General features: G+C 45.9%; 1 protein-coding gene across 1 annotated transcript; it reads right to left on the reverse strand.

Moving 5' to 3' along the window:
* Positions 1-334: 334 nt before the first annotated feature.
* On the reverse strand, positions 335-14,024 carry yaf2 (YY1 associated factor 2). The gene is made up of 4 exons (XM_068306848.1): positions 13,870-14,024; positions 13,271-13,396; positions 3,902-4,057; positions 335-3,813 (listed from the first exon to the last, which is right to left on the reverse strand). The coding sequence occupies exons 1-4, from the start codon at positions 13,893-13,895 to the stop codon at positions 3,561-3,563; spliced, it is 561 nt and encodes a 186-aa protein (XP_068162949.1). The 5' UTR covers positions 13,896-14,024; the 3' UTR covers positions 335-3,560.
* Positions 14,025-14,854: the final 830 nt, after the last annotated feature.

Raw genomic sequence — 14,854 nt, forward strand, 5'->3', positions numbered from 1 at the left:
ATCTGTTTCATTTTATTGTACTGATTGATCTGGAACAGCAATACTTTGTGTTTATTGAGGCAAGCAACCACATAAATTATGGTAATAGCATGTTTCTACCCTTGAATAAATTTAAGTACAGATTACTAAATTTTAATTGTCTTATTTAGTACGTTCGACCCCTTATTTAAATGTTCTACACGTAAAATTATTAAGTTTTGGAAGAAAATATTGTGTCACTTCAGAATCCACGGTATTTATGTAACAGATACACGATTTGAAACTGTTTCCATGTGATTTATGCCTTTCACACCGTTCCTGTGCGAGAAAAAAAGAAGTAAACCTTACGCTCTTACTTTGAAAAAGACGTCCGTTTTCCGGGTCTTCTCTCGGCTTCACTTAATGCGGATCAAGCGACACAAGCAGGGGGTCGAGACCCCGAATGGGGGGAAGGGTGGGAGCGATAAGCGAAGCTGCTGCCTCCCTCCCCCCTCGGCCAACCTTCACCTCTGAAAAGCCCCATTCATGTCTTTACGTGACGGGTCGTCTTTGAGAACACAGACCTGAATGTCAACTGCCTTTTTATTTAGTGTGGGAAAATGTGTTCAGGTGCTCCCTCCATCAAACACTCACTTTATACACATAACTATGCTTTAAAGTTCAGCCATTGTTAAGCTGGAAAAGCCAATGGAGTCAGATCATTTAATTCCCTTATGTTCCCTTTCATTCAATGCATTATGTATACTGGAGCTTTGATAATTATGCAATAACAAGAATTAAAACATCGCAGAAAAAACATGAAGGCCAAGTAGAGACACAGACATTTGTGTGAAGATTGACTCCCCAGACCGTTAAATGTTGGAGATTAACTCTCTCCTGGACCATCAATGATTAAATAATTTCCCCTGCAGGGGATCAATAAAGTCGATGTCTTCTTCTTCTTCTTCTTCTAGATGAGATCCTGAGACGATTTGAGAATCCTCTGCAGATGCAAACATTCCATTCTGTCTGTTCAAGAAACCTCGTGATTCTCTGAACTCTGGAATCATTACTTCAGGGTTTTATTGCCAAAATATTCTATTTTTCAACTATTTGCAATAATAAAATCAAAGAAAAATGTTACATTTACTGACAGATTCCATCAGATACCAAGAAATCTGATAAGAAATTTGTGAGGATGATGAAGCTTTGACTTTGCAGACCTCAAAGTCCACCCAGGTTTTGATATCAGAAGTCCCTAACCAGAGAAAATCTCTGGTGGGATTATGAAGATGTTAAACTGGGAATATTCCAGAACTGGAAGCCTTTACCCATGAGGAACGGACTAAGATTCCTCAGGGAATCTGCCAGTAGCAGAATCTCCACAAAAAGAAGTTGAATTTTTTTGCAATCTAATTTTATCCCAGTGGATTAAATGAAATAAGTATATTTTGGCAATAAACCTAATATAAATCTGAGATTGAATAATTTTGCATATGTAATAATGTCATATAGGGATGCATCTGAGTGACATTGTGTTCACAAGAACGGACTTATGGTTCTTTGAATTTTCTGATTTTCTTATTCAGACATGTAATAAACAAGTTCACACATTTTAAAACAATTGAGCATGGCAAAGCAAAACCAAAACCAAAAAAAAAAAAGGATCGACGATTGACACCGACATATTTTCAAGTGTCTTTCCATTCTCGACACGAACGTCCGTCCGACAAGCTCCAGTGAGAGCGCACGACTAGTCCCAGCTAGTGATGAGCCCGCGGGGGGAAAAATGCCTCCGACACATTAAACACTCCTAACAAAGAGATATAGCCTGTCCCACAATACACCGAGACCATATATTATCATGCCATGACAGTTTTTAAGGATCTGTGCTAAAATGTTAATGTGAAAAAAAATCTCGACAATAACACTGGTATGATGGATAATACAACCACATCAAAACATAGTAGTACAATATCTTAGAAATATCCATTTCATCTGTGTAGTACTCTACAGCTATTATAAGTTATTGTGTAGTTAGGATGATCTATAGTTGTTCTGCTGGGATTTTAGTAGCTTCTAAAAGCCTCCACATTTTGCTACATCAAAAACGGAGGGATTTCAACAGCTTGTAAAGTCCGTCGCCGTCGTGAACGCACGCCTGGAAGTCGCAGCTCTTCCCTCTGTTGCGTCCAGAGCGAGTTTTTTTTTTTCCCGCCGTGGAATCGGTTCATCATCTGGAGCGTGTGCAGGATTGCTTGTGCAGTAAAGATTCAAAAAAGGAGAACACCGGCGCTGTAGCCCCTTTATTTATTTATTTATCTATCATCGTCTTCTTCTTCTCTGAATAAAATCTCCGTCGCCGTGCAATCAGATTTTCACTTGTGAGTCTTTGAGACAAACTTTAGGGTCCTAAAGCCGGTCTGTCTTGGTGAATGAAATAAAAAGCAGACACATGATGAAATCCTCTGAAAAATTCAAAATGTACTTGTGTTATTGTGTGGGAGGCATAAAATCCATGCTGGGGCGATTTCACACCAACATAAGGATCCCTCTGGAAGAGGTTTCCTGCCTTCCCATCAATGCTAGCTGCTTAGCTACTAGCTAATCTGCTCTGTGACTTCATGCTGGTCGGGTGGCGTTAGCATGAGCTGCTTAGCTGCACTTAGCCGGAAGGTTTCTAATTCTATTGTTAAGTTATTAAAATTCCTTTCCTTGTGTGTTCATGTGAAAAATATCTCAAGCTCGTGATTGTTGTGCAAAAACATTTCATGGTCTCTCAAGTTTGTGTCATTAGATGCAAATAAAATGGGCATAAATGGACAAAACACATTGGTATCATCCTTTAAATTCATATACCACACCTTCCAGGGTTTTCTTTTTTTTATCAAGATCTGCCCACTGCTTTTGCACAAACATAACAAGCATTACCTGAACTTAACCTCCTCCTCCGAACGTCACGCAAAAATAGTCGCTGCTGCTGTTCTGCTGCTGAGCTGTGCCAAAAAAAGTCACCGTAAAGCAGAGGCAGTCCAGAAGTAGAAGCTTCACTGTGAGGTTACGCTGAGGAGGGGAGAGGGTGGGGGTGGTGGGGGAGGTAAGGGTTAATAACAGGTAGGTGAAGACTCCGCCAGGAGGAAGAGGAGGTCATAATGGCTGGGCTGAAGCCTTGAGGTGCATCTGAAGGAAACCAGACGGGACCGTAAAGCTTGTCCAGACATTTCTAAGACACATCTCAGGTCGAGTCCTGAAGCAGTTCGTCTTAATAAAACCGCCTTGGTAAATATTCTAGTAACAAGTGCGCTCCAGTGGGATCCTTTCCGTTATACACTAAATATCCAAGTGGAAATGCAGATCGTCGAGAAAAAACATTTAAAAAAAAGATGGAGCAAAATGCATATTGCTTTGTAAACGCCGGATTCCAGTGCTGAGGAGAATCTTCAAACCGATGAAACTCAGGAAATCAGGTTTGACGCGATGAAAGGGATTCCGTAAGGATGGTGAGGAACAAAAATGAAAAAGAAGAAGGATCGCTCCACTGGTGACCCGTTTGACATGAAGATGGGATGTGGGTGGAGGCTGGGAGGGAAGGGGATGCCGACTCAGTGGGACTCCCCGTTGACTGAGCTCCCCTCCCCTCGAGGCGAGGACGAGCGCGAGAGCCCCTTCTCTGTGTTTTCTGAGCTGGAGCCGTTCTGACTGTGGTGGTCGGCCACCGAGGCGGCGCTGGACGACGTCGCCGAGGTGGACGGGGGCTTGGCCTTCTCCTTAAAGTCCGTTATGATGACCGTCAGGTCTCCAACCGTCACCTCCAGGTGCTGCGCGCTGCTCCGGTCGATGTTTTTTAATCTCGGCCTGCGCAAAAAATGAAAGAAATTAGAACATATCTGAAGTTTTGTGTTTGCATAACATCATTTCCAATTTCAATTTTAAAACTCCAAACCTCATCTTCTTGTGACTGTTCTTCTTGAGCGTCGGCTCTCTGTCGCTCTTCTCCCTCTCTGCTCTCTCCTTCTTCTCCTTCTTGGGCTGCGAGGGCAAAACGAACTGCTGCGTTACCTGCTGCTGCGACACGAGCTGGGAGACGGGACGAGGCTTCCTGATCCGGGGAGGAAAAAAAGACATAAATGAGGAAAAATAAATAAAGAGAAAGAAAGGGGGCCGATTAATGAGAGGGAAAATCACAGTGAACACAAAGCTTCATGCTAGAGCACTGCCATAATCAAGAGTCAATAATGGCTGCCAGCGCTGCTTAGGACTGAGCAGCTCGAGTGTTCTCAACTCCGAGTCCCCCCCCCGGGAGTCAAACTCAGATCCAGAGGGACATGGCAAACCTGCACAGACTCGATTTAGTCGCTCACACCCGGTTTTAACACAAAAAGTTGTGATGTGAATTATAAGCGTGAAAAAAAACAGACTCTTTCCCAAATGTGGAATATACAGCCATCATCATCTGAGAACTGCAGGGAAGGGAGGGTGTGAACAGGTCGTGAGTTGCATCATGTGCTGCTCAGCAGGGAACCCCCCCCCCCCTATGTAAGATTGGAGATTGTAATTATGAATCACATTTTTTGTTTTTGCTCCATCCAAGCTTTTGTTTCAGGAATACTGATTTGCAGGTCACCAGTTTACCACCGGTTTATCACTGGTTTATCACCGTTGCCCCCCCCCCCCCCCCCCCGCAGGGATGACACCGTTTCCTTCCTCTGACATTTAAGAAAACATGCACACAAAAAAAAATCCTGTGTGAGTGTCATGTGTCTCAAATGATACGTTATGAAATCTGGCAGTAATTTACATGCATGGAGGCTAAGATCGTAGTTCCGTGTGTGTGTGTGTGTGTGTGTGTGTGTGTGTGTGTGTGTGTGTGTGTGTGAGTGTGTGTGTGTGTGTATCCGTGTTTTTTGGGGTTGGCGAGAGCCGAGAGGCGAGTGTGTTGAAAAGGCCATCTGTTGAGGGAGGCTGCACAGCTAATGCCTGATTTTCCATGCACAAACCCAAACACGTTGGAGCATACAGTGATACAGTATGTATGAATGCACCACAGCGCATCGCTGCACACACACACACACACACACACACACACACACACACACACACACACACACACACACACACACTGCACCAGATGCCAAAGGGGGGTGTGTGTGTTTGCAAATCCAAACTGGGCGAGCATGAAAACCTATGCATGCTTTATAAAATGTGCATTTACACACGTGCACTGCATAAGTATGTGTGTGCAGACACACACACACACACACACACACACAGGTAGAAGTTCTTATACTAGACGTATTCTTGTACCTTAAAAGCGACTCTTAACCTTCAAACTGTCCTATGAAATCAAGGGGAGCGGTAACAATGTCCTCATGAGGGATGATAATAACACACACACACACACACACACACAGATACAGACACACACCCGCTGCAGTGAGCAGATGAAGCGTGAAGGCCTGGTGAGAACAGCAGAAGAGCGCAGTCTGTTTCCTGAGCCCTGTTGAGCAGCGTGTTTGTAATTGGAGAGAGAAATTCAGCGACTCCACACCTTCGTCGACTTTGGGTGATCTTAAAACGACGGATCCGAACCGCCCAATCGCGTTAAAACGTTCGCTTTAAGCCAATTAAAAAGGGACGCCAAGTGTGCAAACAGAAGCGGGATGATTCATTGGTTAAATACACAACAGTGGCTTTGTGCTATTTAATCTGTTCTAGTTCAGTCTGGTTATTGCAATCAGCTGATAAATGAAACCTAATAGGAAATGGAAGCTGCGGCCACATCATAGGCCATCGTCGTCGTGACCCCTTTGTTCAAAAAGTGAACAAATGTCAAAATAATAGAATTAAATCCAGTAACTAGATAAGCATTGCCGTGCAACATGCGACCCATTTAGCTTTAATTTCAGTTGCTGGGGCTTCTGTCTTGTTCTCGGGGTAAAGCTGTTGTTTAAAAAGTGCTAGAATGACCTAAATTGGGGCTCAAGCTTTAAATAATCTTCCTTTTTTTTTCTTCTAGTCAACATTGGCTTCACAGAATATGCAGTAAAAAGTGAAATGCAAATGGATCTCTTGGCCTACATAAACTGGGATGGGGAGGAGATGTGGAGATCCTCTAATATGTCTGACTTGTCAGCAACGCGCTGCAGAAATGCTGACGCCCCTTTAAATAAAAACCTCTGGTCGTCCTCGGGTTTTGCAGCTCCAGTAATTAGCTCCCATCGCCTCTACATCCTTTTTTACCCCGACACCGCGAAGAGACGTTGACTTCGCTGGAGTTTTCTCGCGCGATAAAACGTCGAGCGTCACAACAGAGATGGCCGGAATGCCCCGAGGCTAAATGCTCACGTGCTTCCTTTCTATGAATCGCCGCTTCATTAGTATGTTTAGCTTGAGGTGTGATCAACACAAATGTCACCTGAAGCTAATTATAGCTTAGAAATCGAGGCTGTGGCTCTGAACTGCGTTTTTATTTTCTTGTCCAGTAGATTCTCGCTAATCGAGCCGATTCAACAACCAGGAAAGACGAGACGGACGGTCGACTATTCCGCGGCGAGGCTAAACAGAGCTGCCTGGGCTAACCCAATCAGACGCTTATTGTCTTAGCACTTAGGGCCTCTGCCCCGAAAAAGTGTGTGTGTTTGCATCTCTCTATTGATTCCGAGAGGAATTTCTGAGCCTAATGTAACGGCCTATTCTTTCTGACATTAATACAGCGCGTTGGGGGCTGTTGTTCCAAACTGCATTTGCTCCACTCAAGTCGTCTATTATCCAGCGGCTAATGGAGTCCCGCACTGGGAAATCAGGAGCAGCTTCTTCCACAGCAAATTCTATTTTACTCCAATAGGGGGGGGGGGGTGTTTATGAAAACAATGGAGCCTTTATTTTTGCGGCTATTAATTGGTCGTCTGTCGTCAGGTGGACAAGTTGAGGATTTCTTTCCAACTTCTTTTTTTACCCATGAGCCCATCCGGCGCTGTGGACCAGAGGGGTTGGAAGCATAAATGCCGCCGTCACTGATCCCTCACACATTTCCCTGACAGGGGAACTCTGGTTGACCCTTTCACAAGTATGTCACACCCCCGCACATACACACACACACACACACACACACAAACACACCCTATCTCTCCTCCCTACCCGTTTTGCCATTTCACACTCCCCCTGTCCTCCTCCGGATGCACCCATTGACCTTGCACTCCGCCTCCTCGCCGGCCTTAAACACGAGATCCAAACGCCAGCAGAAAAAAAAAACATCTCCGTCCTCCGATCCCGACTTGAAAGGGAAATGTTTGTCTATCACCAATTCAGGCGGCAGTCAAATTACGACTCGGGGATCAATTTGGCGCGGTTTCCGAACGAGTCGTCGACATCAGACGCTCGGCGATGACACAGATGGTGTGGCGGCGGCCTGGAAGAGCCAGAATGTGTTTACAAGACAAACCAGAACACGTTTTTAACAAGAGTCAGCTGGAGCTGACATAACCCCCACCCCCCAAAAAAAAGCTGCAAGGCAAAGGAGTCAGAATGTCACATCCCTCATTCCTTCTGGATGAATAACTTCCTGCCATCGCTCCTATGTTGAGGGTAATCACATCCACAAAAACGTCCAGAGACGAAGGTGGTCCAGTCCCAAGACGTCGACCAATGAACAACAGACGACGACATCCACCGACTTCTTGTCAGAAACACTTAAAAAGCGCTTTAAACAGTCTAGAAGAGTGTGGGGAAAGGTAATACAGATAGAAGTTGATTTAATATCAGTATGGGGAGAGTACATAAAAGTTTAAATTACCGTAAATAATAAGACAAATAGTTCATAGCTATATCGCGGAATTTCGTTTTTGCGGTGGTCCTGAAAAGCATTAACCGCGAGTAAAGAGGGATTACTGTATTCTGATGGAGAACTTCTTTCACCAGCGTTCGTGCAAAGAAAGATTGAGACGTGAGCTTTTTAAACACAAGCGTTCTACTTCTTTTTGAAATATTCTCAAGGCTTCCAGCAGACGTCCGAAACTGCGTCGGCGGAGATTTCTGCAGATGTTCGGGCGCCCCAGCCAACATTTCTCGAGTACGCCGTGCGACGAGCGAACAGCCGACAGGACGGCTGATTGAGCGCGCCGCCACAAACAGATCTCATCACTCCGTTCTGTGATGATGGCCAGATCATTGTGAAATAGCTTATTTTATGCCCTGTTGAACACTCTCTCAATCTAGGTGCATGCATGTCGGGTTTTCTATCAGCGGGTTGTAAGCTGCTCCTGGGAGCTCCTCCAAAGCGATGATTAATGTCTCTCCTTGCCTGTACATGCTACCACCTTGTGTGTGTGTATGTGTGTGTGTGTGTGTGAGTGAGAGACAGATGGCGTTCCACATCCTGTGGTTTATGACACCTTCTACGACCCGCTAGCCACGCCACGCCACGCCTAGGCCTCCTGGCCAGTCGGGGCCACGCCTGCACACACACACGGAGTGGGACGTCATGCATCAGTGTCACCTCAGTAATTACAGGCTTATCACGTCGCCGTAATCTTCAGCCACAGTGACGCGATAACAGCCAGCTTCATTGTCCTCAGCGTGCACTCGCTGCTCGCGAGCAGGGCGGCTGCTAACGACAGCAAACCAAACCAAACGCCAATTATATATTTATACGTTTCAGTTTGCTGGATTCGCTTTTTTGTCTTCGTCTGTCCCCTAAATCCTGGTTTGCCTGTTCATCAGAACTCGTTATCATCCGTTCTAACACTGATGTGAACGACGACAGATAGAGATACGGATGCAGACTGATCTGAAGCTGAAAACATGTCAATCAGGCCAACTTCTCTGGTAAATTAGTCACAGAAAATGCTAGCCGTGATAGCCTCGCTTTTTTCCCCAAAATCGATTAGGGTGGGGGGGGGGTGTGAAGTGTGACACAGTGGACTAATATCGCCTCGGGCTTGCTTCGCGTCGCCCAGCCCGCCATGTGACCGGTGTGGCGCATCGTGATGCGGACGTCGAAGCGAATCAAATGTCAACCAAAACAAGATGGAGACAAAAACGACTATTGTGCCACATTCCGTTTTGCAGATTTATCTCGTCTTGCGTTGGACCGATGAGTTGGAAGGGGTGAAGCAAATGCCAGCTTGCTATTGGTTTAAATTTAGTTTTATGCCACATGACATGACACCCTCGTAAGGAACAAAATTAGCTTCTTATTTTGAAGGACTTGTTTGATTCTTGATCTTTTAAGGACGGTAAACCTCAACAGGAAGCTAATAATGCGAGGATGGGCCAAAAAATGGAAGCACATCTAATTTCCTGTGAGTTTCTTTTCTTCAGGCACATATTGCATTACATCTAATGTTAACACACATTTTTCCCAACGAAGCTCTTTCCTGCAAACGAACGGATGTTGGAGAATTCCTTCTCTTTTTTCCGTGAGAACCTCAGTGTTTGGTTTTGATCGCTAATTTCTGAATAAACCGACAAACCTAAATCCATGCGGCCCCCCACCGCCCCCCTGCCGTGGCGCTCAGCTTGTGCTTCACACAATCACATGACCCCAACAGGCTGATCCGTATCTCATATCTATAATGGTTATCTGCTGCAGCCGATCGCCGACTGGATTCCTGCGGAATCAAATCAAAGTCAAACATTCGGTTGTGTCGGAATGTTTCAGCCTACGCCCTTTGATTTCATGTGTCGTGTTTGCGTGTGATTAAATCACTTCTTTGGGTGCAATATCCTTGAACTGTGAAGGCGATCTCGTGCGGAGGATGATAAAACAACATCGGAAAAAAAGCCCAACGCTGACAGGTTTTCAACCAGCACAGAACATCTCACGCTCGGTTAGACGGAGCCGACAAAAATCTGCACATCAGTCAATCTGTCACCGAAATACGCCCTCGGTGAAGTTCTTTCTCCTGGAGAGGGGGCAAGGAGAGAGGGGAGAGGGATGGGAGAGCAAACAGCAAATAGCTGTGAAAACACCAGAGGTAACGTGAGGAGAAAAAAAAGGGGAACGCGAATCTGATCCAAAAAGGCGGAGGAGAGAACCGATAGGAACACGATCGAGCTCGCTGTCCCAACCTGCAGAAGCAGAATGCTGCTAAACAAGCTCTGGCACAGAGCGTGGAGTGTTTCCCTCATGGAGGGGGTGACTTGATGGTGCTCGGTGAACGGATGCAGGTGGTGATGTGGGCGAAGGTCGAGCACGCTTCTTATTTTCATCTTTTTGTAATACTCCCTACGCGAGACGAGTGCCGACAATCTATCGCCGTTGACTTTCAGGACGTGGTGATGGTCGCCCTGGGAGGTCTTTTATCGTCTCGCTCAAGGATGTTCGTCCCCCCCCTCCTGGGCACGCAGGCTGGTGCAGGAATAAAACCTGTGACCTTGCACCTATCAAACAGACTATACGTAACACAACCGTGCGACGACTTTCATCCGTCATGCCGGGATTGAAACGTCGGGATTGAGCTCGAAAGATAAAAAAAAAAAATTGCCTCTCCCACTTTTCCACAGCTAAGTCTTAAGGTAATGAGGCTGTGTGATATATTGTGATCCCAAAGCTCCTCTAAGACAGCTTTAATTAAATATCGTAAGCCAGCAGCATCTAGTAGATACGAGTGCGTCGGGTTCGCAGCCAGCGACTGTTTTCTCCACGGGCGTTCGGGCGGGCCTCGCCGCCGGTATTTCGGATTTGACTTCCTCGTTACACGAGTTTCCAATTTGCTGACAGAATTTTAAGAACATCAGCCAAATCCCTGTTTGCCGACTCCATTTGCTTTTAGCGAGTCTAATCCTGCACAGAATCAACGCCTTCAATCAAACTCGCTTTCCATTAGGCACCAGTTTTGCCCCCCTATAGTTCATCACCTCTTCCCCCATCAGGAACTTCAACACTTGTAGATATTTCCCTCCTCACGGATGCGCCCTTCAATGTTGGCTACATTTCCATCTCACACTTGCAGCCTGGTAAGGAAAAAAGTGACATTTCACGCAGGTGGTTTAGCTATTTTTCTTTGGTGATTTGCACCAACACCCTTGGAACACGCTCCAGCTTTTAAACCCGTGACCTTCAAGCTTTCGAGACTCTTTCCTGACCGCTGGGTTTCACGCCTTTAATTCACAGTAATATCTCAGTCGTGTTTGTTTAGTAGCCAGCCAGGGAGTTGGCCGTGCACTCCATTCATATTCTGCATGCTGTTTGCCCTTTACTAGCGTGGGCTTGTTCGCCAAGAAACCCGCTTGTCCGTTGTGTTTGGTGGTTAACAGCTGCAACCACTTGTGTGGCCATTTTGCTGCAGCGTTAGCGTCCATGCAGATCGGCTATCTGCTCCCGAACCAATAAAACCAGAACATTTCCGCAGTTGCCAAGGCCGGTGGATTATTAGCAGGAAGTAAGACACGCTTACAGATGTTCTCCAAATTTTTTCTTCCAGGTGTCAGGGGTGGACCCCAGCATCATTGTATCCTTACCCTTCCAAGAATGCATTCATGGGAAAAGAGTTTGTTTTCTACAAAGTTCATGTCTTTTTGAGGTGAGAAAAGAGAATCCTGAGGCCACCAGAAGGAGAAATTGTTTCGTCTTCCTGTTGGATCAATCCTCTTCTCGCTTTCAGGATCATTTTTATCAGCTTTGTGATGGCAGAAGAATTAATCTCCTGCTCTGGATCGTCCTTGGCCTCCTTCTGCATGGCGCCTCGGGTGAAAGGTCAGACGAAATAGAGGATCGTCTGCGTAAGGCTTTGCAAACATTCTGACAGCATGTGGCGCTGAAGTAAGACGGCGCCGTGGAAAAACAACAAGACATCACCGCTGCATGGGATTAAAGCTGCTCGGGATAATCTGATGGACGAGTCACAATTTTTTTTAACTATAATGCGGTTAATGAGTACACGATGTTCACTGTTATTACTTTCATGGGGGGAAAAAAAAGATAGCGTTTAGACTTCATGTGCAAAAAGCGGAATGTTTGGCTAAATTAGCATTTTGATGTGAGGGCATAGAGGGTGATGCATCCCTTACAGCCAGTTTAGAACCCCCCCTGAGTGTCAGAGCTTTTTGTGGGTATTCATAGCAAAGCTGCTTGTTTTATGAAAGCAAAAACAGGATCCCTGGAGTGTCCTCAACAATCAACACTCAGCTGTAATAAGCCGGACCGAACACCAGCACATCCACCGTTTAATGTCTGTTTGGTGTGTGTGCACTTCAGTGTGTGTGAAGGATGTGTGTGTGTGTGTGTGCACCGATGTGTATGCAGCCATGTGTAAAATCTGCATGTTGAGTGCATCTGTACGTGAGTGTGTGTGTGTGTGCCTCATGACAGCAGGCTGATTAAGCTGTTGCATAGTAATGAGCTATGGCTGTCTGTCTGGCAGCTGCTCTGACAACCTCTTTTCACAACAAGGCCTCCCACACACACACACACACACACACACACACACACACACACACACACACACACACACACACATTCAAGTGCATGCATCAACATGAGAAAATACCACAAATCTGAAATCATCGAAGCTGACAACCGCACTGATGGGCTGTTGTTGTTGTTGTTGTTGTTTTAAATCAAGAAAGTCTTGGTAATGCAGGCCAGAATATTTGGCGATGCATGAAAGAGGGAGACCAACACACATGGTCTGCACTTCCTCTCCTTCACACGCGTGTGTTTTCATTCTGATAATGACTACCACTTAGGAAAAACAGTCGTTTCCTGCTTGGAGTCACTGATGTCAGGACAAATATCACAAAGGGCAGAGTGTGTACCTGCATGCACGAGTGACTGTGTGTGTGTGTGTGTGTGTGTGTGTGTGTGTGTGTGTGTGTGTGTGTGTGTGTGTGTGTGTGTGTGTGTCTGTGTGTGTTTAAGAGGTATGTACCCCCCCTTGTAACCTCTGTTACAAATATCTCTGGGACAACAAGATGGATGGATGTGCTTAAGGTGCAAGCGATCCCTCTCCCTCATTTTCCAGAGGTCAGAGTCGACATCCGAGCAGGAAGACGAAAACTCGTGTGCATTTGGAAACACTTAAAAGTCGTAGCCTAGAATAATACAATTGTTGCATGAGAACTATTACAAGAAACCAGCATGCAGCTTGTTTGTTTACAACCTGGATTGCATCAAAACAAAGTATCTTAATCCATTCTCTTTTGGAATAGAAACTGCTTCAAAAGGGGAGCGATGATGGTCAAATCAAACTGCTCATCATTCTGCAGAGGAGGATGGGGGGGGGGCTCAACCCCCACCCCTCCCTCCCTAAGGACCCCCCCCCCCACCCTCATGCATAAGGAAACCAAAGGTAATGTATTTCAATCGCCTTACCTCGTTGATGTCCCCTTCCTGACATCACACATCATGCACTTGAAAGCTTCTGCCGTGTTCTTGTAGGTGCACACGCTGCAGTCCCAAAACCCCTCGTCGGAGGAGGGCTTCGGTTGACGCTTCGGCCTTTAAAAAAAAACAAAACAAACAATAAATGTGGAAAACAAAAACAGAATATTACACCCCCAATTTAAAAAAAAAGAAGAAGAAGACAGAAAGAGAAGAAGAAATGGTGGGAGAGAGGAGGAAAAGGGGGAGGGCGAGAGGAGACAAGCCGTGAGTTCCGCTCGCATCTGCGGAGGCTATCGATGGCTAACATCTGGGTGAGCCTATAGGATTTAGGGAATCATCTGCAATCGCGCTGTGATCCGACACTGTAATTGGCGATGAGGTTTTAACACCCGCGCGCGCAGACCCTCACGCGCACAAACACACATGCAGTGAGCGCGAGGGAGGGAGAGAGAGCGAGCGCGCGAGGAAAGAGAGAGAGAGAGAGAGAGAGAGAGAGAGAGAGAGGAGATAGAGAGAGAAAACCCTTTTTTCCCGTGCGCTTGTCGCTCTGCTAGCTTAAATTCGTCCCGCTCCGGGCCGCTCGTTACCTTGTGGGACTCCTCTTGTCGCCCATGCCAGACCAGGGTATCTCTGGAGGTGCTGATACGAGCAGGAGTCGTGTTATTTCCGATAATTTTAGCAAAGAAGCGATGCGCCTGTGCCGCTCGGCTTCCAGCTGTCGTGGAAACTCCGCTTGGGAAAAGGTCACGTGACTCGCGCTGGCCAATTGGAGGCTGGTTTACTTCCGAGGCTGACATTCCTTTTGATGAATCTACGCTGCGTTCAATGCCCAGGATAACCTCGTATATATGAATACTGAGTCTTTCGTTTAGTTCACGACACAAACACGACCTGTTAACGCTTCTGTATCTTTGCTAATTTAATAAACATCCGTATACGATCAAGTTTCATTCAGTGCAAATGCTACATTTCATTTGTCATTTGGAAAAACAATAATAAATATGCAGCCTATCGGAATAGATTTGGTTTAGATGACGCTGGAACATTCGTGTTTTAATTCTGATACAAAAAGGAGGCAATGAACGCATGAAATATTCTACTAAATATGAAAAGAAAGGAAAATAATGATTGAACTCGGTTCTCATGGAGGAGAATCCATCTTTATCCGACAGCACATGAATGCAGCAAAATCCCTTGGAAGGTAATCTTTCGTCTAATGATGTGTTAATACGGCTACCGCTCACATCAGCTCACTGTACTGGGAATCCATTTATATCCTTTCATCTCTACGTCTGAGTCGTGGACTGCAGAAATGCCGCAGCAGATCGTAACAGGTGCAGAATACATCAGGGAACCCCTCGCTTTATGTGCGTGCTGACGCAACCAGCACCAAAGCCCACATTGCAAAGCAGTCCACATCGTGACCGGCTGGGGTTATTCCAAAGCCTTCTATCAAGGACAACCAACTGGAATCCCCATCCCCGCTCTACGAGAAGATTTTACTGCACAGGGAAACCACAAATGCTGCATAATTACTATTTACATCCTCTATCCGGGTCCCTGAAGTGACCC

The sequence above is a fragment of the Antennarius striatus genome, chromosome 22 (assembly GCF_040054535.1).
Source record: "Antennarius striatus isolate MH-2024 chromosome 22, ASM4005453v1, whole genome shotgun sequence".
In the NCBI taxonomy this organism is placed as follows: domain Eukaryota; kingdom Metazoa; phylum Chordata; class Actinopteri; order Lophiiformes; family Antennariidae; genus Antennarius; species Antennarius striatus.

What these genes read in the sequence shown, in the direction of transcription:
- yaf2 (XM_068306848.1), bottom strand. Translation starts at nt 13,895, where the DNA reads ATGGGCGACAAGAGGAGTCCCACAAG. An exon ending in GACAAGAGGAGTCCCACAAG is followed by an intron (nt 13,397 to 13,869) that starts GTAACGAGCGGC and finishes TTTTTTTTAAAG; the next exon opens with GCCGAAGCGTCAACCGAAGC. An exon ending in AGGAAGGGGACATCAACGAG is followed by an intron (nt 4,058 to 13,270) that starts GTAAGGCGATTG and finishes TCCCCGGATCAG; the next exon opens with GAAGCCTCGTCCCGTCTCCC.